The sequence below is a fragment of the Drosophila melanogaster genome, chromosome 2R, assembly GCF_000001215.4.
Source record: "Drosophila melanogaster chromosome 2R".
Lineage (NCBI taxonomy): Eukaryota > Metazoa > Arthropoda > Insecta > Diptera > Drosophilidae > Drosophila > Drosophila melanogaster.
This window is the reverse complement of record NT_033778.4, coordinates 3,989,574-4,014,296: the sequence shown is the minus strand read 5'-3', so window position 1 is coordinate 4,014,296 and position 24,723 is coordinate 3,989,574. Positions and strand designations below refer to the sequence as shown.

General features: G+C 40.8%; 1 protein-coding gene across 1 annotated transcript in view; it reads right to left on the bottom strand.

The window, feature by feature from the left end:
- Haspin overlaps positions 1-186 on the bottom strand; it is a 35,232-nt gene extending 35,046 nt beyond the window's left edge. Inside the window, exon 1 of the mRNA NM_001015349.4 lies at positions 47-186. Within this exon, the coding sequence (NP_001015349.2) occupies positions 47-132 (86 nt within the window). The 5' untranslated portion in view covers positions 133-186. The remainder of the gene's footprint in view (positions 1-46) is intronic.
- Between the last annotated feature and the right edge of the window lie 24,537 nt (positions 187-24,723).

Here is a 24,723-nt window from a genome sequence, read left to right as displayed (position 1 = left end):
AAATCTATTATTTCAATTCAAATTCATTAAATGTGTATGCTCTTACGTTCTGGAGTCCAAAAGTTCATCAAACGGATCCTTCCATCTACCTTCCTCTAAAAAATCCATTTTTGTTTTGCTAATGCTGAGCATTAAATTAAATGCTCTATGTATTTTCAATTTTTAAAGAATTACGATTGATGGTTCGATAACAGCCGCAATCGATAATGTAAAACTTGCTTTTTACCGATAAGTACTATATAGGTTAATTGCACAACTGTTGCGCAGCACATTAACGTCAATGAAGTTAGCGACGATGGCATATGGAACACGGTGACGTTGTTTATTTATTTGCTTATAATTTGTAGTTGTATTTAAAAAAAAAAGTTCTAACTATTTTTATACGACTTAAGCTTAACTAATTTAAGTTTACTAATTATTTCTGCAAAAATTTTAATTACAATTTGATCCACAGTTTTTGATTAGATTGCATTTTTCTGTTACGATACGTGTTTTACATTCACTGTCTTCGATCCTGAGCTAGATATGTACCAGAAAAATGGACATGTATAAAAAATAGCGACGCTAACCTTAAATATTTGTTACTCCGCTCACAGAGCGTTTTCCAAGTAAAGTTTTCAATAGTTTTTAATTAATTTAATTTAATTTAATTTTAATTATTTATGCAAAAACTTGCATGTAAATTTGGCCCACAGCTTGTATAGAGACTGCATTTTCTATTCCAAGTTCTTGCTAAATCAAGAAAAAAAGGTACACAGTAATATGCATACTGCAATGCTAAGGTCGCTTTTGATATGAGGCCAAAGTCTTAAGTCTCAGGCTAGTAACCACAACTAGCAGCTGTTTTGTAAAGGGCGCACTTGTAATCTCATATATCAGTTTCGAGTGCTTATATACCGTTACTCGTAGAGTAAAAGGGTATACTAGATTCGTTGAGAAGTATATCACAGGCAGAAGGACTATATATTTTCGACTATATAAAGTATATATCTTCTTGAACAGGATCAATAGCCGAGTCCATCTGGACATGTCCGTCTGTCCGTATGAACTCGAGATCTCAGGAACTATAAGATCTAATAGGTTGAGATTTAGCATAAAGATTCTAGAGACGCTGCGCGTGTTTGTTGACCCATGATGCAAAGCCTACAAAAACCGCACCAAACTTTCTCGCCCACACTTTTTTAAAATGTGTTGATATTTCTTCACATTTATTTTATTCTTGTATTTTTGTATATAATTCCTATCGACTTGCATAAAAAAAATAAAATAAAAAAATGCCACGCCCACTCAAACGCCCTAAACAGCCCAAAACTGCCACTCCACATTTTTGAAAAATTTTTTTATACCTTCTATTAATTTTATTAGTCATGTAAATTTCGATCAATTTGCACAAAAATGTTTACCTAGCCCCCTCTAACGCTGTACGCCCTTTCTCATTTTATTCCCCATCCTCATTAAATTTATCGATATCGCAGAAAATTATGAAATATCCCGTTCGCACTATCACTAGCTGAGTAACGGGTATCTGATTGTCGGGAAACTCTTATCACTGGAGGTAGTTTCCACCAGCCGCAGTGACATTTCAGGGAAACGAGTAGCAGCCCATCGGAAGACTTAACTCACCCTCCACTGGGCTAAATAAAAATAATTCGTGTAATATCCGAACATATCATCCCAAAGAATTATTATTAGATAATAGCCTAGTCAATTGATACATTAAACTTTTTCAAATTTTGTTAAATATTGGAAATATGACAATACAGATATACAAAGGACTTTTTCATTTTCCCACACGTATATTATGTATATTATATATATTTATATTTCTCACGATTTCAAAAGATTAATTTGTACTATGATTTTAATTTAACAGGGTTTCAAGATTACGTCTATAAGATGAGATTTTCCTTATGCTATGTTTACTATATATTTTATATTTTCTTTAAGTAAACTGCTTATCAGCCGAAATAGTTTACTTCTTAGTTAGTGTTGAGCTAAAATGTTTTTTATTAGCTATTTTTGAGCAATTAAAAGACAGGGTTTATTATGTGATTTCGAACGATATGTTTTATTGACTGTAGCGAACGAGATTTTGCTTTAGCAGAAGGCCAAGTGTAGATCCGAAAGAGTAAAATAGAAAGAGCTCTCGATAGAGGGGAGCTTAGATAACTAAAGATAATGCTGCACAGCTCAGGTGCCGTAAAACTTATTGCTTCTCCAAAGTTGGCATCAAAATAAGACAGTAAGTTTAAAGTATTCAAATTTGCCAAATAATTAATTGAACCTGCACTTAGACTGTATTTCCAAAAAAACTTATTACTGCCTTCGGAACTGTTTTTTTTTTCATTTTTTCTCTCTCTTTCTTTAAAACAAATTGTTGATAATAGTGGGTCCGAGGAATCAATCGCTCTGTGGAAAATATCACTCATCGTATTGAACCGACTATTTTTCCTTGCATATTGATTTGAATTCCGTGGACCAGTACTTTATGGATCGTTGGTGACATAGGATACCATTGACATGTTTGCATATATAATTGAAAAGTTATATCACAAAGAGAACGAAATTGTCGGAATTTATAAAAAAGTTGGATGATATTGCTATTAAAATAATGTGAAACTTTTCCAAAAGATTTTTGTTGAAGCTGGTAACCGACGAGAATTTGCCGCTGTCATTCTGCTTCGGCATGCTTACTCGAAGGCCCATTTCTATGTACATTTCGTCCTGGTTATATTTTTTTCGAATACTTATTTTAACCTTGTCCTCTCCTTTTAAATGCCACTTTTTATCTCGGCATGATACGTTTATCTCGGTATGATACGTTAAAAACAAAACACAAAAACCGGATCCGAGCACGTAATGGACTTACCCCGAATTGTAAAGCTTTTACTTTTTGTGCAAGGGTTTCTGAACTAAATTTTGTAATTTTTAACATTTGTGTTGGGCTGACTTCACAGATCAGACAACATTGAGTAGATTTAGTGTCCGTTAATACGTTTAGGACTAATTTTTTCCATCATTATTTGGACAGCAGTTTCCTTTATCAACTCAATTTTTAGAGGCCTGAAAAATCGAATGGACTGCAGTGCTCTGTTTATCCAGATATGCCCATTAAACGAATATATAATTTGCATGGGTATAACAGAAGTTACAAATAAAGATTGATCTGAAATTAGTGTGCCAAGGTCTTCAGTTTCAAATTTCTGTTGTACTGTAATTTTGCTTCGATCCCTTCATTATAGGGCGGATATATGTCGCTGTTATGGCTTTTATTTAAAAGCCTGGTGCTTATATATTGCTGTTTTGTCCGCGTGTTTTCCAGAAGATAAGTTCGAGCTTCATCTGGTGAAAGAGGAGTTGGTTTTTGCCATTGAATTTGCATCCTCGATTCGCTTGGAAATTCTGGTGTTTTTAAAGTTTCTTTAAGAACAAAGGCAACGTTCAAGAGGAACGAGCATTCTTTTCTAGCAAAAACAGTTGCTGCATGAATCAAAAGATTTGTGTCGTGATTACTTTCACTTGCCATGCTGGATGCCAGCTTCATTTTTAATCTTTCTTCTGCATTTTTGTAAGATAAGTTTCGGCGTACCATTTTCTGTGGTGTCTTGGAGTTTTTAAAATCACTAACAAGAATTGTTATCTCAGACGCCATCCACTTATTATGTTTGGAATAAATCGGTCTAGTTGTCTGTTACACTCGGGCAGTTTTCTTTTAATGATAATTCAAAATTTTATATTTTTTTGCCAACTTTTTCAGTCATTTCTGTCTTTTTCCATTCCAGATTTTGATTGCTGATTGCGGAAGAAATGTAATCTGAAACATAACTTATTAGCCGATTGTTTCGCCTCCAACTGTACAGGAGGTCGCTATGTCTGGACTCGAACATGTCTATATAAAATCAAATTTTAAGAAAACGAGCAAGAATCGGCAAAAATATTACTTTACCGTCAAAGACAATAGTTTAACAATAGTTAAAGGTATAAATTGACGTTTTAAACTTTTGTCAGAAATTGTCAGAAAATTAGTTATATTCCACGAAACACAGTGGACACGTTAGAATTTTCTACACATAAATTGGATGTTACACATGTTACATACCTTAAAAACAACATACCTTGGCATTTATTTTTCATATTTTACTATAATTTATGGATGCATATTAAGATTCGTACCACGTGCAAAAGTAAGAAAATAATTTGGCGGGAATGGCCTTTTCTTAATCAGCTGTTTAACACTGCACCTTTAAAAGCTCATAAAACGATTTAGTGAAGCTTTCGGTCAATTTTGTTTTTGTTTTTTATTTATATGATCCATTTTGCCAGGGGCCTCATCGACATATATATATTTTTTTTTTCTGTTACCACATTTCATTACCGTGTTTTTGAGATGCGGCCCAAGATGAGCCGTTTATTCAGTGTGATACCTAGATATGTTGCTGGCAGCGGCTGATTCAGGGTAACTCCTTCTAGCCGGATTTGAGGGGTGTTCGGGATAAGCGTTTTAATGTGAAGCATGGATTTGTTGTTTTCATTGGGTTTATTTTTAGGTTCCACCGTTTACACCAGGCTGCCAGAGCATTAATATATTCTTGTAGTCCGTTAGCTACCTCTCTGCTGTCCCTAGAGTTATATACAACTGCGATGTCATCTGCATAGGTTGCAATAAGAGCCCTGTTCGGTGCTTCCATGTGTTCGAAACTCGGGCAAGGGATATCAGCAGTGTACAAGGAATATAGTAGCGGTCCGAGAACACTGCCCTGTGGGACTCCAGCTCTCATTGGGATTTAGAGGAGTAGCTATTTCTCACCGTGATTTTAAATTGTCGTTCTTCCAGATATGACTTTAAAGTACAGAAGTGGGGCGCAGGTAGAAGGGTCTTTATCTTGCAAAATAATCCAACATGCCATACTTTGTCGAAGGCTTGTTGCATATCTATAACGACAGCGTTGGAGTACTCGCAGTCGTCAACAGCCCGTAATATGGTTTGACCAGTCTGTGGACCTGTTCAATAGTTGCGTGTCCCTTTCGAAATCCAAATTGATGATCCGGCAAGATATTGCCTTGTCTTATAATGCCGACATATATTAAAAGCAGAAAAGTTACGAGAATGTTTGAGTGAATGTTCACTGTAGAGGTGCGACACCGACGTATTCCTAATGTGCGATGTCCGTAAAGTTAATGGGGTTGTTTACCTGTTTTTTCTTTAATTCGTTTGGTTATTAGAGTTCGTAGGTGTGTAGAGTTGTGAGACGGCGATAGCTATCGATATTTATTTTGCGGTATGTGTGGCATGGGGAAAATTCCTTCCTAGGAAAAGCTTGAGACAGCAGTCTAAATGGCGGGCATATAGGATATGTAAAACAATGTAATAACGATTTTTCCACGACTTGCCAAAAACTTTTTGCCCAGCCCACAAAACCCCACAAACTGTCATGACCACAATTTAATTGATATTTTATACTCGTTACTATAGTCGACTTCCCCGACTATTAGATACCCGTTACTCAGCTAGCGTGAATGCGATCGCGAAATTTCATAATATTACTGTGATATCGATAGACATTGGGGAATAATATAAGCGACTAATAAAATGATAAAAAGAATAATTTTTCAAATTAGTGGGCATGACAGTTTTGTGCGGTTTGTGGGCGTTAAAGTAGGAACATGAGTGAAGAGTTTTTACTGTTGCCCAATTGTCTTGGCGAAGCCTGCCCGTTTGAGTCGTCTTAGAGGTCGAGTGGGGGATAAGACGTCCTGCAAGAAGACTGCTATGGCTCGGTAATCTGTCACTATTTTTATATTTCTTTGTTTATTTAGAAGCGATGAACCCATACAATGCAGTAATAGTAACATAACAGCGCAATTAACAAGTAAATAATAAGACCAAACCTCGCACTAAGCATGTGAGGACTTACAACTATGTCTCATATTTCGAGGGGTCTGTAGGGTTGTCCAAGTGTTTCGGTGAAACCCTTCCTTTTTAATCTCCATAGAGGCCTAGCAGGGAGTAAGCGTCTAGCAAGTATACTGTGGTGTCGTCTAAGTCTATCACTATATCTGCTGGTGTGCCTGGAGACCTGCTCTTCCTTAATGCGGTTGTGGTTGGATTTTGCAGAAATACCCCAGATCTGTATTCCGTAGACTGCTCTTTTGGCTCTCAGTGACATGGTGCTTTTTCTGTTTATCAGCCATCGCAGTTGTTGCATCCTTTGATAGCATCTCCGAGCCGTAGCTTTTAGGTGCGGGTCGAAAGTCAAACGTTTATCAAGGGTAATTCCGAGGTACTACGCCTGTAAAGGTTGATCTAGAATTACACCTTCCAGTTCTATGGGTGCGGTGACGGGACTTAAGGTGTTCAAGGTGAAGCAGGGATTGGTGGTCTTTTGTGGATTGACCTTTACATTCCATCTTTTGCACCCTGCAGCCAGTGTGCTGAGGTACTCTTTGAAACCCCGTGCTGCCTCGTTGCAAAAATTAGAGCTGTACAACAGCGTACGTAGCAAGTAGGGCCTTCTACCATAAGATAGGCGTTTGGGCAGGGCAGATCTGCAGTAAATACTGAGTAGAGCAGAGGTCCCAGTACGCTACCCTGCGGAACTCCAGCTCTCATAACGCAGGGAGTCGAGTAGGAGTTTCTGACCCTGACCATGAATTTCTGATCTTCCAAGTATGATCTTATAACTCCATAATATGGTGCTGGGAATAACTTTTTAATTTTTTTGAGAAGGCCGTCATGCCAGACCCTATCGAATGCCTGTTGCATGTCAATGAACACAGCATTACAGTATTCCTTATCATCAAAGGCCTGAAGAATGTGTTTTGACATTCTGTCGTTCCCATAGCGTAGATAGCGAAGATAAAAGACTTATGGGTCGGTACGATTCAGGGCTCTCTTCAGGTTTACCAGGCTTATGTATAAGTGCTGCCATTTTCCACTGCTTCCACTGGAAAAACTGCACCCTGAGTATGGCATTATATATCAGCGCCAAGAAGAGAATTGCTTGGTAGTGCTTTTAGTGTGGCATTGCAAACATTGTCGATGCCAGGAGACTTCTTCAACGGGAGAGATTTGATAACTTCGGCAATTTCCTCAACCCTGATGGGCTTAATGGGTAGTGACATTTGCAGAGGAGTCTCTAGGCTATCAAGCGTCTCTTGATACTGCTCCGTTGTAGCGAATTGGAAAGTGGGTGAACCTCGTCTCCAGATGACTTGCAAAACAATTAGCCTGCTCCTCTTAATTTTTAGCAAGTCCCATCCCGGACACCTTATAGGAACCTGTCTAAACGGCTGTCTTTTAAGGGACTTGGTACATTTCCATAGCGAGTATCCAGCATCCACTGTGTAGTCCATAGTAGCTAGTTTCTGCTCAAAAAAATTGTTTCAGATGATGTTTGACCAGGGGAAAGCCGAGAAACGAAAATTTGTTTTATTTTTTTAGTGGAACCACCGCGAGCGGTTTTGGCCCTGCAGATTGTATTTCTGAAGTGCCAACTTGCACCGGTAGGCCGGACTCAATGTTCCCTTGTGGTAGTAAACTAATCGGGACAGGTGAAATCACTGGTTGAGAAACCAGTGCAGACAATTCGGAATCTTTAGCAATCCCAGGGTGGGCTCTCCCCACAGCGGATGGATCGGATTGCTCCCAATCTTTTTTAGCTGACGATCTTAGCAACATTTGCGGATTTGCTGCGATTGACAGCTGATCAGTTGTGGAGTTCTGTTGATCATTTGCCCGTGGTTGCGGTGCGTTCGCTTTGGAGATTCCTCTAATAGCTTTCGAAACTTAAACTATGAATTAAGCGCTGAAAGAAGATCATCGGCTCGACGAAAACTATCTCTAGCTACGCCAAAACCATTGATCAGTTCTTACAAGCCACCTTTAGTTTGGCGCATAGACGATTTCATCTCGTTCGCAACCACAACAGTAATTTAGATTTTTAGATTTTTTTTTTATCACTTGTTCGGCCATTAAAACCAGCGCACTTAGTATGGACCATTCTATCACATAGCCAACAAATCATTTTTGGCTGCTCAGGTTTTATAACCTGGCAGCAGTTTTTATAATAGCAGACAACATTTATTGTTTCTGTCTTAAATCAGACCACTGTGCAAAAAACACAAGATCAAAAGTCTCAAGCCAGCTGTTAAAAGAACCGCAAGAAAGCAGTCTGCACGCTCAGAATTTTTAGATTTTGTGTGCGAGAGCGAAGAACGCACGAAAGGGAGAGTAAACAAAACACAAGGACCAAAAATACAAATTAGTTTATTTGTTTAAACTACTGCACAAATCACAAAGAGTCACTCGCGAAGCGAACGGATTTTTAATAATTATGTTTTCAATATATGATAATAAAAGAAAATTCTTAAAAACCTTGGCTGGTTTCACAAACACAAAATAAAAATCGGAAGTTTTACGTATGACATTTGAGTATAAAACTCACGGAATTGAAAGCTGATATCAAATCCCTTCGCAACAACACGGCTCCTGGTGAGAATCACATCGACAACCGCTCCGTTAAGCTGATGCCCCACAGAACACTTCCCAAGCGCCTAGTAGAAGACGAATATCATTATGCTCCATGGGAAGCCAGCAGATATATTAGACTCCTATCGCCCAATAAGCCTGCTCCAGCATTTGGAAAATTTCTTGATAGGTGCACCCTGAGTAGATTGCTCGAATCCCAAGAGGTCCAAAACGCTATCCCAAAGTTTCAGTTTGGTTTTAGACTCAGGCATGGCAGACCTGAGCAGCTACACCGCGTATTGAACTTTCTTCTGCAGGCTTTCGACAGAGTGTGGCATGAAGGACTTCTGCGCAAGCTCAAAAGCCTACTAAATACTCATCTCCTTTTGACAATAAAAGCGCGTATGTAAATAAATAGGGAAATCACCCGAACCAGTTGTCTCGGAAACTCCTGACGAGGAGTCGTGTAATGGGACTGAGGGCGGGAAGGAGGCTCCAGAACAATCAGCCTACATATCTAACAAGCAGATTTAATTGCTTAAATTTAATTAATGTCTTTAGACTCTCTATTTAGGTTTAAGTATGTACATATGTAAATACTCGCTAAAAATTATGAATCTCTGTAGTAAAAGTTATTATAAATAGTAACAGTTGCCTAAAAAATAAAATACTTAAAAAAATAAAAAATATAAAAAAACAGTTTTTCAAAGTTTAGGCGACAGGGTTTTCTATATAAGTTGACAATTTTATTTGTCAACCCGAAGCCTTGCCTACACCAACGTTATATTGGAATTTTCGTATGTTCAAATGGTAAGAGCGGCAGCTAAAAACGATTCGGAGTAATCTGATCAGTTCGTTGTGGAGGAGGTCCAACTTGGGATTGCTAGAGATTCTGATTTCCCTGCACAGGTTTCTCAATCCGTGATTCCGCCTGTCCCTTCAGAAACACAATATGGAGGGCCAAAACCCTTCGAGGTGGTTCCAATAAAGAAACAGTTTTTGTTTATCGGCTTTCCCCGGATCAAACATCATCTGACGTATTGTCTTATATACAAGACAAATCAAAAACCGAGAATGTTCTATTCTAATGGGAAATTGAACTTTTCTTACGATAGGGACATTTCATCTTTCAAGATAACTGTTCCTAATAAGTTATTTTCTACAATTTGTTCTGGTAATAGTATGGAAGATTGGTTAACAATAGAGATTGCTATAGTCGACTTCTCAGACTATCAAATACCCGTAACTCAGCTAGTGGAAGTGCGAAAGGGAAATTATACAATTTTTCTGGGATATTGATAGATATTGGGAAATACAATGAGACAAATTTTAAAATTTGTTCAAAACTTCGGTGTGACGGGCGTGGCCAGTGTGTTTTTGTGTATACCATTAGAAAATAGCAAGACAAACAATAAAGCGAAGAAAAATTGAAACATTTCTTAAGAGTATTGGCGTTGCAGTTTTGTGCGGTTTGTGCGCTTTAGAGCGGCCGTGTAGTTACAACCACAAGAAATTGCGAAGATTTATTCTCAGTTCCCGGCATCCGACTGAAAGAAGGTAAGTTTTTCTGTGGGTGTATGATGTCACGCGTTTAGTAAACCTTAACCATAAACTATGAGTCAGTAAAGATTGAGTCTTCATAAAACCCTGCAGCTTTCGAAGCATTTGCTAGCCTTTATGCAATGCAGTTAGATTTGATTGAAAGATTACTCCAGTTGAAAATATAAGTCCTAGCAGGAAAACAAAACAGAATCTTCTTCAACGCCTCCGAAACCAACCACCATCGTTGCGTTGCCAAGACTTTCAAATCCTCGGTTCTCGGTCAGTTTTAATGATTGGTCATCTTTCTACCACAGCATCTGCAGCTTATCCACCAAAACCCGTCTCTATTCAACATTCGGAAATTATACTTTTTGAAACAAACATTTCCTGAAGGACGCGATCCGGATCTAGAACACAAGGCTCAGACGTCTGCATCAGGGACTTTCGTCGCTTAAAACTAATCATCGACTATTGCGATCACTGGTTGGTGCACCATCTTGTTGTTTTATAGTTGTCACCAAAGACACTAAAATAACATGATGCGTAACGCAATTCGATTTTTTGGCACACGATTTTTTCGCCGTGGCTCTGGAGGTGGCTCCAGGCTCTCTCGAATTTTTGTTCGAGAGCGAGAGAGCGGAGAGCGCTACAGCGAACAGCTCTTTTCCACGCATACAGTGATGGCAGATCAGAACACGCCTACGTGCTAAGGTGACGAAGCACTACTGGCTACTTTGTTCGCGCAGTAAATTGTCGCTATCCAACAAGCAATTTACAATTTACAAACAGATCTTAGCACCAAGCTGAAAGTATGGGTGCCAAATCTGGGGCTTGGCATGCGACAGCCAAATAAACAGGATCCAGGCTATTCAAAATAAGGTAGCAAGACTCATCACCGGCTGCGAGTGGTTTGTGCGAAACACCACCCTACACAGAGACCTGAAACTCGCAACGGTATTTGACGAGATAGAGAAGCAGAAGCAAGCATAGAGGGAAGCATGTTTGCAAACTCCTACGCCAAGGCCGTAGAGGAGCGAGCGCAGGGGGAACTCAATAAAGATAACAGGGAAGAACAGGGACAGGACAGAAGTCCGCACTTTGTCAAACGTCAGAAAAATAACGCTAACGGAGAAACCAATAGTGACAATCAGGCGCAAGCTCCCCAGCCAATGGAGGTCGATTCGACCTCCATGGTTTAGACAACGCACTGAGCGTAACAAAAATCACCCCAATGAGTCGAACGCGTCTAAGAGGAGAAATTTCTCAGAACGCTCGACAGGACCGATACGTCAACGTCTTAATAACGTTGTCCCGTTCTCGGTCCCGTACACGGTCCCGTACTCGTTCCCGTACTGGTCCCGTACTCGGTCCCGTTCTCGGTCCCGTTCTCCGTCCCGTACCGGTCCCGTACTCGCTCCCGTACTTTTCCCGTACTCGGTCCCGTACCGGTCCCGTACTCGGTCCCGTACCGGTCCCGTACTCGGTCCCGTACCGGTCCCGTACTCGGTCCCGTACTGGTCCCGTACTCGGTCCCGTACTGGTCCCGTACTCGGTCCTGTACTCGGTCCCGTACTCGGACCCATACTGGTCCGGTACTCGGTCCCGTAGGCTCCTAAACAGAAAGACCACAAAGAGGAGTATGAAAAGGCAGCAAAGGCTGCAGTCGAGGAAATCGACAATGAAAATGAGTACTGGTACTGGTCCCGTACTCGGTGTTTCCGACTTCGTGAACAACGAGGTCAAGCAATTGCTGAAAGACGGCATAATCAGGCCCTCAAGGTCTCCCTATAACAGCCCAAATTGGGGTATATCACCAAATCTACCTTGTGGAACATGACCGCAAGAAGAGGTCGTTCTCGGTGAATGGCGGCAAATACGAATTTTGCCGTCTCCCGTTCGGCTTGAGAAATGCAAGCAGCATTTTGCAAAAGCCTTGTGCTGAGAGAGTAAATCCGAAAAATATGTTTCGTCTATGTAGATGACGTTATAATTTTCTTAGAGTCCGACCATGTCCGCCACATCGATACGGTGCTGAAATGCCTGATCGAGGCGAATATGACGGTGAGCCGGGAAAAGACAAAATTCTTCAAAGAAAGTGTTGAGTACCTCGGCTTGATCGTAAGCAAGGATGGTAAAGGCCAGAAAAGGTAAAGGCCATTCAGGAGTACCCTGAACCCAAAAGTGTCTACAGTGTTAGATCTTTTCTTGGTTTGGCTAGGTTTTACAGAGTCTTCATCAAAGACTTTGCAGCCATAGCTAGTCCAATAACAAACATCCTAAAAGGGGAAAACGGTTCGGTGAGAAGGCATATGTCTAAGAAGATTTGTGTTGAGTTTAATGAAACTCAACGCAGCGCATTTCTAAGGCTTCGTAACATTCTGACATCAGAGGATGTCATACTCAAGTATCCCGACTTCCAAAAGCCCTTTAGCCTTACCACAGATGCGTCAGCAAGTGGCATCGGTGCAGTCCTATCACAAGAGTATGATATCCTGTACCCTGAGACAGGCTGAGCGAAATTATGCCACAAATGAAAGGGAATTGCTAGCCTTTGTATGGGCCCTAGGTAAACTACAAAACTTTCTGTACGGCTGACAAGAACACGAACGCTAAGATTAAGAGGTGGAAATCCTATATAGACCAACACAACGCTAAGGTTTTCTACAAACCTGGCAAAGCAAATTTCGTAGCAGATGCCCTCTCCAGGCAAAATCTTAATGCCTTACAAGACGAACCCCAGTCAGATGTTGCGACCATGCACAGCGAGCTCTCCCTGACCTACACGGTCGAAACCACAGATAAACCCTCTTTCTGGAGGCAGCACGTTTCCCGCTCAAGCATAACAACATAACAACATAATAAGGCGAGTTTAGTATGAACCGAAACATGCGGCAATTTATTTTGTATCCTTTTAATATTGCTGTAAGAAGTAGAGCCCCATAATTAGACCCCATACATCCATGCCGGCTTGATAATGGCTTTATATAGCAAGAGCTTGTTATTAATGCGTAGCGTGCTTCTTCTGGCCATTAGCCAGGTCATCGCGCGGCATTTGTGCTCCATGCCAGTATTCTATTGTCTTCAGATACTGGCATATCTGAAGTGAATATGCTGCACAGCACAGGGCCGAGTACGCTGCCCTGGGGTACTCCAGCTCTCACCACGTGTTGGGGTGATTCGGAGTAACTGCTCCTCACGTAGAACCTCCTCTCTTCGATGTATGCCTTGAGAAACAAGTAGTATGGGGCTGGAACTTGCTGCTTCAGCTTGGCTAGGTGCAGGGCTAGGTGCCACACCCTGGCAAAAGCCTGCCTCACATCCAGGAATACTGCTGCACAATATTTCCTGTATTCAAAGGCATCCAGAATCCTGGTGACGACCCGGTGGCACTGCTGAATGGCACCATGCCCTTGCCTGAACCCGAACTGGTGATCGGGGATGATCCTCTTCTCCTCCAGGATGGGCAGCAGCCTCTTCAGAAACAGCTTCTCCAGTATTTTGGACAGGATGGCGAGCAGACTGATTGGCCTGTATGAGCCTACCTCAGCTGGCTTGCCCGGCTTGCGTATGAGGATAACCTTAGCGCACTTCCACTGGGAAGGGAAGTGTCCCAGCCTCAAGCATTGGTTCATCAGAACCTTGAGGAACTCTATGCAGTTCGCTGGAAGTAGCTTGAGGGCAGCTGCGTCGATTTTGTCGTATTCAGGAGATTTGGTGAGCTTCAAACACGAGATCTCATTCAAGATCTCCTGACTACCTATTTCTGAGATAGGCAGGTCCATCGGGCAAGCTGCGTCAACGAACTGCGTCGTCTTTTCTATGTCCTCATCATCACAAAAGGCGAATGGCTGGAAGCTGGTTTCCAGATGGTCGGCAAACGCATCCGCTTCCTCCTGGCTCGTCCGGCACCATATACCAGCAGCTCTTTTAACAGGTGTCACCTCCGCACAGGCCTCTTTAGGAATTTGGTGGCGTTCCAGATGTTGTGCTCAGCATTGCCAGGTTCCAATTCCATCAGGTACTCCTCAAGCGCCTTGCTCCTCGTATCGTGGAGCAAATGTTTGAGCTGCTTGCAGGCTCTGTTGTAACTTTTGGCAGATGAAGCTCTGCTGGACTGCCAGACTCTCCTCAACCTCCTCTTTTCAGTTACCATCGACGCCAGTTCAGTCTATCATAGGTGGATGTCCCTGCGGGCCATTTGAAGTCTCCCACTGTTGGTACGAGGTGTGGGTGTGGCCATCCTTGCCGCATGGTGGACTTTGCCAGTTAGTCTAGCAGCGGCATCGTCGATATCTGCTCCAGTGCTGATGGCTGGATGTGCCAGCCAACTTCTGAATACAGTTGTGTTGGTATTTCGCCTTATGAGCTTAGTGCTTCCTGGAGTCCTTATAAGGGAGGTCCTAAGCAGTACCTTAACCATACTGTGGTCGGAGCACAACCCAACTGTAGATACCTTCGCCGGGTCAATACCTCTACTGATGCCTAGATCTAGGAGGTCCGGTATCCTATTAGGGTCGCTGGGCCGGTATGTTGCAGCCCAACTCTCTAACGCACTTCAGCAGAGCGCTGCCCTCGGGGTTGACGGAGCCCCACCATGTATGCTTGGCGTTGAAGTCGGCAAGTATACCACCGCGATACAAAAAAAATCGATACGATTTTTTTCAAATGTGTCAGCAGCTGAATCCTGACGCATTACATCCAGTCCAGTTGCACCGGCTCCATCTCCTCGTACAGTAGCCCGGACCTCACGATAACTGTGGCCCCACCTCTGATCCTGTCAGCCTGGTGCAAGGCGTTGACCACTTCGTAGCCAGGAATTTTTAAATGTGACCTCGTTGTAAAGTGGGTCTCGCTGACCAGCATTACATCCACCTGGTTGGTTTTCAGGTAGACTTCCACCTCTGGCTTGTTCCTCGCCAAGCCATTAGCAATCCAGATTACTATCTGGGTGCTCATGGCGTGGTTCTCTGGCAGGAGAGCATGGCCATCACTATATCTTTAAACTGAGAGAACATTGAGCATTGATCATAATCTCCATGCGCCTCATTATTCCCTCCTCCAACTCTGCCTCCCGGTCGATGAGACCTTGTTGGTTGAAGATGTTGTTGGGTTGCTACTGCTGGGGGTGCTCCCCCCTGGTGAAGTCAGCGTAGCTGAAGCCATAACGTGTTTCGTTGTTGATAGTCACTGTTGATGTATGGACGACGTTCGGCGGTGGAGCCATTGCCTTCGCCTTTGGCTTGGGGGTAGTCCCCCTTCTTGTTGGATGAAGCCCTTTGATGACCATCCGGATAGCACTATATTTACAAAAAACATAGCCATCGGGTTTTTCGTGATTCTTAATACGGCGTTCTTGATATCTCGAACAATGGGTCCGAGCCCTTTCAGTTCTTCAATGATAAATTTAGCTGGCGTTGTTGAATGAAGCCCTTTGATGACCACCAGGAAAGCACGATTTTCCTTTAGCTGGAATGTCCTGAAGGCCATGTTATGGTGGTCCATGTGGTTACAAATTTTTCGGTACGTCAAGCTCAAACATGATTCTTACGCAACCTCCTCCGGTAGCCTTATAAGCGAAGCTATCTGGCTCAGTAATTTCTCTAAGGTCAGCTAGCATGTCTACGATGCTGTGCACCCCATGAACTATGATTGGTGGGGGCTTGGGTACAGCAGCCTCTACTGACTTAGCTGGTTCCTTGGTAGCTACGTCCTCTTCGATGGGCAGTGCATCAAATTGATTGGTATTTGACTGCAGCTCATCAGTATCGCTGAACCCATCGACTTTGGGCAGTTTAACCGTCTTTTTCTTATGGTGAACTGTCTAATTTCGCCGGCCTCTAGGGATTCGTTGTTCTTATCATTACCTCTTTCAATTTCATTGGAGCTGGAGGTGGAGCTGCCAATGGCCAATGTCTTTTTCATGGAATTTTCGAGTACCTTGGGTACTTTGGATTTCGATATTGTGGGTGCATTAGGTGGCTCCTTACGCTTGCCTGTATTATTTTTAGGCACAAGCATTTGCCAACCGCCAAAGCCACTTTATCCACTTTATAGCCAAACAGATTGCTCGGCGTAGGTGAGAGATAGGCGGTGCTCCGGTACACAAGTAGTCGTCGTGAATTTGTCCGCTGGCACATCTGCACACTGCGAGAGTTCGATCGCGACTGACCCGGCAGATAACCATAAATTCCGAAACCCAGAAGCAGATTAACAAGTTAAATGACACCATCAATAAGGTGATCAGTGCCCGTAAAAACGACTTGGTTGACACTCCACATTTATATGAAGCATTATTGGCAAGAAATGCTTTTTACAGAAATTTAATTCTTACTATTACTTTGGCCAAATCAAACATTGCAAATCCCACCATTCTTGACCATGCCGACTTGAAGTCTCTTGTAGAACAGGACACCCCTATTGTCAGCTTAATAGAAGCATCCAAGATGAGGGTCCTCCAGTCCGAGAACAGCATTCATATTTTAATTGCCTATCCCAGAGTCAAGTTCGGTTGCAAGAAAGTCGCCGTCTACCCTGTATCTCACCAACATCATCATCTTACGCCTCGACGAGGATACGCTGGCCGAATGCAAGCATGACACCTTTGCGGTCACCGAATGCACAGATACCACACACTACACGTTCTGCGAGCGGTCCCGGCGCGAATCATGTGCGCGCTCGCTCCACGCAGGAAGCGCAGCCCAATGCCACATTCAACCCAGCTACTTGCAAGAAGTACCTCCCGTAGATGACTGCGTTGTGATTATCAACGAAGCAGCAGCTCGTGTTAGCACCAATGGCAGCCCAGAAATACTAGTCGAGGGAACCCACCTGGTGACCTTCGAGCGAACGGCAACCATCAATGGCTCCGAGTTCGTAAACCTACGAAAAGCAAGCAAGCAGCCAGGCATTGTGCGCTCCCCATTACTTAACATACTTAACACCCTGTACTCAGCATCCCTCTGCTTCACCGGATGAATAACGAGAACCTACTCTCCATCCAAAGCTTTAAGGACGACATGGAATCTGAAGGTTCGCCTAAACTCTGGTTCGTAGCTGGTGTGGTCCTAAACGTTGGGTTAATTGGCTCCTTCGCACTTTATCTGGCATTAAGGAGAAGACGAGCCTCCAGGGAGATACAGCGAACCATCGACACTTTTAACATGACCGAGGACGGTCATAAGCCTGAAGGGGGAGTAGTTAGCAACTGATAATGTAATACTTCACAGCTACTAAGAAGCTTTGTATAAACAATGCTGACGCGCTTCATTCTGCCTAACAACTTTTCAACGAATCTAGTATATCCTTTTACTCTAAGAATAACGGGCATCACAAGCAGATAGTAGTGTATATGGATGATAAAGTCGTAGCTACCACAACTGTAGAGGAATTATTTAATTATTAGATCGTATTAGTGAGAACAACAAACAGATTAACCTAAATAAATTTGAAATTTTTAAACCTGAATGAGAATTCCTTGGTTATGAAATGAACCGTACTGGTAGTGAAGCACATCTTGATGCGTTAAAAATAATGTCCTGTATCTCAAAATTTAAGCACCCTTCACTCGTTTCGAATTTCCACCTATTAAAACTAAATGTTTACATATGTATGTAATAACTGTAAGTTGTGGTGCCAATTCACATATTTTAGGATCGGCGGACACAAGCACTCACTTACAAAAGCACAGTTATTTACGTTGCATACAGTATGTCAAGAAACTGTTTACGCACTGTGAAAAAAATTAAACTTTTAACTTTAAAGGTAAAAATTAAGAGTTCTTTGCATACGTAAACTCAATTTTTTATGAAATATAATTAAACAATATTTATTTTACTTATAAATCAAAAAACAAATTAAAAATATTAAATATACAAAAAAAAATAAACAAAAAACACAGAACACTAAATACTTGGGACGACTCGATTCACGATTACATGGTCTTCAAGAAAATAAGCCCTTCTGAGCATCGTGGGTTTTATTTTTTTGTTTTCCAGATTTTTTCCAATATATATATTATTATGATTTAATTGTATTTATTTCCCATGATATCACATTTTTGTTCCAGCCTTTCTCGTTTCAAATTCTTGTCATCTTCTTTTCGCCGTTCCCTCCTTTGATGACTTGGATTCCGGGTCCGCCGTGTGTCTCCTCCAAGTTGTCCTTCTTTCGTTTCTCCTGGTCTCGGCCGGTCTGGATAAGGCGTCACACGATGGTCTGTATCTCAGTAAATTTTCTTCTGCGAAATTGTCGCACATTTATTCACAAATTTGCCTTTACTCATTGGCTTCTGCTCCCAAACACCTTTTTCTTTCTTTTTGCTTCACAAAACTTTTCGCTGAGTTTTGGACTTCTTCCAGAAGTTTCTGTCGCTATCGTTCCCACTCTGTCCCCCTATGGGCGCTTTCAATTTTCGGTTTTAGTTTTGTTAATTATCGTATGTGGCTTTCGTAGCCTTAAATCTAATTCTAAATGCTAACATGCATGCTCGGGTCGCCTAGCCTCGGCCTAAGATAATGCGAACGGGTTCGGTTACATGCAGACACGCAGGCATCGTCGCGGCAACATTGCTAACAAACTCTACAAAAATGATCGGAGTACCTCTCCTTAAACCTAGTAAATTAAATATAAAAAAGAGAGAATACTATAGACAAGTTCCCCGTCTATCAAATACCCGATACACTGCTAGTGTGAATGCGAACTCTAATTTCATTATTTTTCTGGGATATCGATAGATATTGGGGGAAAAAATGAGAAAAAAATTAAAAATTGTTAAAAAATTTGGCGTGACTGGTATGGCGGCTTTAGGGCGTTAAAGTGGGCGTGGCAAAAATCGATAGAAATTTAAGCGACATATACAATTATGAAAAAATATCCAACAATTTTTTTAAAAATGTGGGCGTAGCAGTTTAAACAGTATATTTAAAACTAACTTGTATTATATGTATCTTCTCCTGGAAGTATGTATGTCTGTATGTATAACTAAAATATGAAGCAATGCATGTAGCCAATTGAAATTTGACAGGTGGCTGTAGCTGATGAAACTTCTGTTTTTTTTGGAGCTTCAGCTGAAGAAAAAATGTCGAAAAAAGTAACTAAAACAGCATCAGCTCATTTCTTTTCTAGTAGTGCAAAGTAGAAATTTTACTTAAATCATTAAAAAATTATAACGTGGCCAAAATATTTTTTTGCTATACATATAGATAGATATTGGCAAGAAAAATACTAAGACAGTAAAATCAAAAGTAGCATAAATCTCTAGCAACAAAAGTTAGGTTTTTTTAAGCATGTAAAGCAAAAGTTTCCAACGTTAATCTCGTGATTTCTTTTGTGAGTGATGTTACCTCCCACCAATTTTTGTAATTTTCCTTCTTAACTTTCAGAGTTTATTGTCATGAATTTAAGTATGCAGTCCCGTGTGCTGTTGTTGTGCTAACGTATTAAAAATGTATTTTTTTGTAGAAGTGGTATTCAGAGTCAGAAAATTTATTGTGCTAATTGGGGTAAGTTACCTATTTAACAAATCATTGTAATTCGTTTTACCATAAGAAAATTTTGCCATTTAAGCCAAATGCGATTCATTTCAGTATTCAATTATTTTTTAATTATTTTAAATAAAACTCAAAGTAATGATTTACAGTTTTTTCCACAGTTGTTCTTTGTATATAACCAAACTTCAATTAGAGAGAAGAATCCCGTGGGAATCATTCGAAAGTGACATCTGGAACAGGGCCGATAACTAAATATCTTAAGAGTTCTATATTCGTCGGTAGTTGACTAATACCTTAAATTCAGGCTTTCCCTGCATGTTAGCTCTTTATTACAATCGATAGTAATAAGTACAATCGATAGTAGAGTCGATGAATATGCGGATCGAGGAAAGGCAGAACATTTAACGTACTAGTAAATAGTACATTTAAGAGAAAAGGAAAAGGTTGCACAGTATAATTTGAGAGTGGAAAAAAGGTATTTACGGTATTTCTTATGGTGAACTGTCTAATTTCGCCGGCCTCTAGGGATTCGTTGTTCTTATCATTACCTCTTTCAATTTCATTGGAGCTGGAGGTGGAGCTGCCAATGGCCAATGTCTTTTTCATGGAATTTTCGAGTACCTTGGGTACTTTGGATTTCGATATTGTGGGTGCATTAGGTGGCTCCTTACACTTGCCTGTATTATTTTTAGGCACAAGCATTTGCCAACCGCCAAAGCCACTTTATCCACTTTATAGCCAAACAGATCGCTCGGCGTAGGTGAGAGATAGGCGGTGCTCCGGTACACAAGTAGTCGTCGTGAATTTGTCCGCTGGCACATCTGCACACTGCGAGAGTTCGATCGCGACTGACCCGGCAGATAACCATAAATTCCGAAACCCAGAAGCAGATTAACAAGTTAAATGACACCATCAATAAGGTGATCAGTGCCCGTAAAAACGACTTGGTTGACACTCCACATTTATATGAAGCATTATTGGCAAGAAATGCTTTTTACAGAAATTTAATTCTTACTATTACTTTGGCCAAATCAAACATTGCAAATCCCACCATTCTTGACCATGCCGACTTGAAGTCTCTTGTAGAACAGGACACCCCTATTGTCAGCTTAATAGAAGCATCCAAGATGAGGGTCCTCCAGTCCGAGAACAGCATTCATATTATAATTGCCTATCCCAGAGTCAAGTTCGGTTGCAAGAAAGTCGCCGTCTACCCTGTATCTCACCAACATCATCATCTTACGCCTCGACGAGGATACGCTGGCCGAATGCAAGCATGACACCTTTGCGGTCACCGAATGCACAGATACCACACACTACACGTTCTGCGAGCGGTCCCGGCGCGAATCATGTGCGCGCTCGCTCCACGCAGGAAGCGCAGCCCAATGCCACATTCAACCCAGCTACTTGCAAGAAGTACCTCCCGTAGATGACTGCGTTGTGATTATCAACGAAGCAGCAGCTCGTGTTAGCACCAATGGCAGCCCAGAAATACTAGTCGAGGGAACCCACCTGGTGACCTTCGAGCGAACGGCAACCATCAATGGCTCCGAGTTCGTAAACCTACGAAAAGCAAGCAAGCAGCCAGGCATTGTGCGCTCCCCATTACTTAACATACTTAACACCCTGTACTCAGCATCCCTCTGCTTCACCGGATGAATAACGAGAACCTACTCTCCATCCAAAGCTTTAAGGACGACATGGAATCTGAAGGTTCGCCTAAACTCTGGTTCGTAGCTGGTGTGGTCCTAAACGTTGGGTTAATTGGCTCCTTCGCACTTTATCTGGCATTAAGGAGAAGACGAGCCTCCAGGGAGATACAGCGAACCATCGACACTTTTAACATGACCGAGGACGGTCATAAGCCTGAAGGGGGAGTAGTTAGCAACTGATAATGTAATACTTCACAGCTACTAAGAAGCTTTGTATAAACAATGCTGACGCGCTTCATTCTGCCTAACAACTTTTCAACGAATCTAGTATATCCTTTTACTCTAAGAATAACGGGCATCACAAGCAGATAGTAGTGTATATGGATGATAAAGTCGTAGCTACCACAACTGTAGAGGAATTATTTAATTATTAGATCGTATTAGTGAGAACAACAAACAGATTAACCTAAATAAATTTGAAATTTTTAAACCTGAATGAGAATTCCTTGGTTATGAAATAAACCGTACTGGTAGTGAAGCACATCTTGATGCGTTAAAAATAATGTCCTGTATCTCAAAATTTAAGCACCCTTAAATCGTTTCGAATTTCCACCTATTAAAACTAAATGTTTACATATGTATGTAATAACTGTAAGTTGTGGTGCCAATTCACATATTTTAGGATCGGCGGACACAAGCACTCACTTACAAAAGCACAGTTATTTACGTTGCATACAGTATGTCAAGAAACTGTTTACGCACTGTGAAAAAAATTAAACTTTTAACTTTAAAGGTAAAAATTAAGAGTTCTTTGCATACGTAAACTCAATTTTTTATGAAATATAATTAAACAATATTTATTTTACTTATAAATCAAAAAACAAATTAAAAATATTAAATATACAAAAAAAAAAATAAACAAAAAACACAGAACACTAAATACTTGGGACGACTCGATTCACGATTACATGGTCTTCAAGAAAATAAGCCCTTCTGAGCATCGTGGGTTTTATTTTTTTGTTTTCCAGATTTTTTCCAATATATATATTATTATGATTTAATTGTATTTATTTCCCATGATATCACATTTTTGTTCCAGCCTTTCTCGTTTCAAATTCTTGTCATCTTCTTTTCGCCGTTCCCTCCTTTGATGACTTGGATTCCGGGTCCGCCGGGTGTCTCCTCCAAGTTGTCCTTCTTTCGTTTCTCCTGGTCTCGGCCGGTCTGGATAAGGCGTCACACGATGGTCTGTATCCCAGTAAATTTTCTTCTGCGAAATTGTCGCACATTTATTCACAAATTTGCCTTTACTCATTGGCTTCTGCTCCCAAACACCTTTTTCGTTCTTTTTGCTTCACAAAACTTTTCGCTGAGTTTTGGACTTCTTCCAGAAGTTTCTGTCGCTATCGTTCCCACTCTGTCCCCCTATGGGCGCTTTCAATTTTCGGTTTTAGTTTTGTTAATTATCGTATGTGGCTTTCGTAGCCTTAAATCTAATTCTAAATGCTAACATGAATGCTCGGGTCGCCTAGCCTCGGCCTAAGATAATGCGAACGGGTTCGGTTACATGCAGACACGCAGGCATCGTCGCGGCAACATTGCTAACAAACTCTACAAAAATGATCGGAGTACCTCTCCTTAAACCTAGTAAATTAAATATAAAAGAGAGAGAATACTATAGACAAGTTCCCCGTCTATCAAATACCCGTTACACTGCTAGTGTGAACGCGAACTCTAATTTCATTATTTTTCTGGGATATCGATAGATATTGGGGGAAAAAATGAGAAAAAAATTAAAAATTGTTAAAAAATTTGGCGTGACTGGTATGGCGGCTTTAGGGCGTTAAAGTGGGCGTGGCAAAAATCGATAGAAATTTAAGCGACATATACAATTATGAAAAAATATCCAACAATTTTTTTAAAAATGTGGGCGTAGCAGTTTAAACAGTATATTTAAAACTAACTTGTATTATATGTATCTTCTCCTGGAAGTATGTATGTCTGTATGTATAACTAAAATATGAAGCAATGCATGTAGCCAATTGAAATTTGACAGGTGGCTGTAGCTGATGAAACTTCTGTTTTTTTTGGAGCTTCAGCTGAAGAAAAAATGTCGAAAAAAGTAACTAAAACAGCATCAGCTCATTTCTTTTCTAGTAGTGCAAAGTAGAAATTTTACTTAAATCATTAAAAAATTATAACGTGGCCAAAATATTTTTTTGCTATACATATAGATAGATATTGGCAAGAAAAATACTAAGACAGTAAAATCAAAAGTAGCATAAATCTCTAGCAACAAAAGTTAGGTTTTTTTAAGCATGTTAAAGCAAAAGTTTCCAACGTTAATCTCGTGATTTCTTTTGTGAGTGATGTTACCTCCCACCAATTTTTGTAATTTTCCTTCTTAACTTTCAGAGTTTATTGTCATGAATTTAAGTATGCAGTCCCGTGTGCTGTTGTTGTGCTAACGTATTAAAAATGTATTTTTTTGTAGAAGTGGTATTCAGAGTCAGAAAATTTATTGTGCTAATTGGGGTAAGTTACCTATTTAACAAATCATTGTAATTCGTTTTACCATAAGAAAATTTTATTTTAAATAAAACTCAAAGTAATGATTTACAGTTTTTTCCACAGTTGTTCTTTGTATATAACCAAACTTCAATTAGAGAGAAGAATCCCGTGGGAATCATTCGAAAGTGACATCTGGAACAGGGCCGATAACTAAATATCTTAAGAGTTCTATATTCGTCGGTAGTTGACTAATACCTTAAATTCAGGCTTTCCCTGCATGTTAGCTCTTTATTACAATCGATAGTAATAAGTACAATCGATAGTAGAGTCGATGAATATGCGGATCGAGGAAAGGCAGAACATTTAACGTACTAGTAAATAGTACATTTAAGAGAAAAGGAAAAGGTTGCACAGTATAATTTGAGAGTGGAAAAAAGGTATTTACGGTATTTCTTATGGTGAACTGTCTAATTTCGCCGGCCTCTAGGGATTCGTTGTTCTTATCATTACCTCTTTCAATTTCATTGGAGCTGGAGGTGGAGCTGCCAATGGCCAATGTCTTTTTCATGGAATTTTCGAGTACCTTGGGTACTTTGGATTTCGATATTGTGGGTGCATTAGGTGGCTCCTTACACTTGCCTGTATTATTTTTAGGCACAAGCATTTGCCAACCGCCAAAGCCACTTTATCCACTTTATAGCCAAACAGATCGCTCGGCGTAGGTGAGAGATAGGCGGTGCTCCGGTACACAAGTAGTCGTCGTGAATTTGTCCGCTGGCACATCTGCACACTGCGAGAGTTCGATCGCGACTGACCCGGCAGATAACCATAAATTCCGAAACCCAGAAGCAGATTAACAAGTTAAATGACACCCGTAAAAACGACTTGGTTGACACTCCACATTTATATGAAGCATTATTGGCAAGAAATGCTTTTTACAGAAATTTAATTCTTACTATTACTTTGGCCAAATCAAACATTGCAAATCCCACCATTCTTGACCATGCCGACTTGAAGTCTCTTGTAGAACAGGACACCCCTATTGTCAGCTTAATAGAAGCAT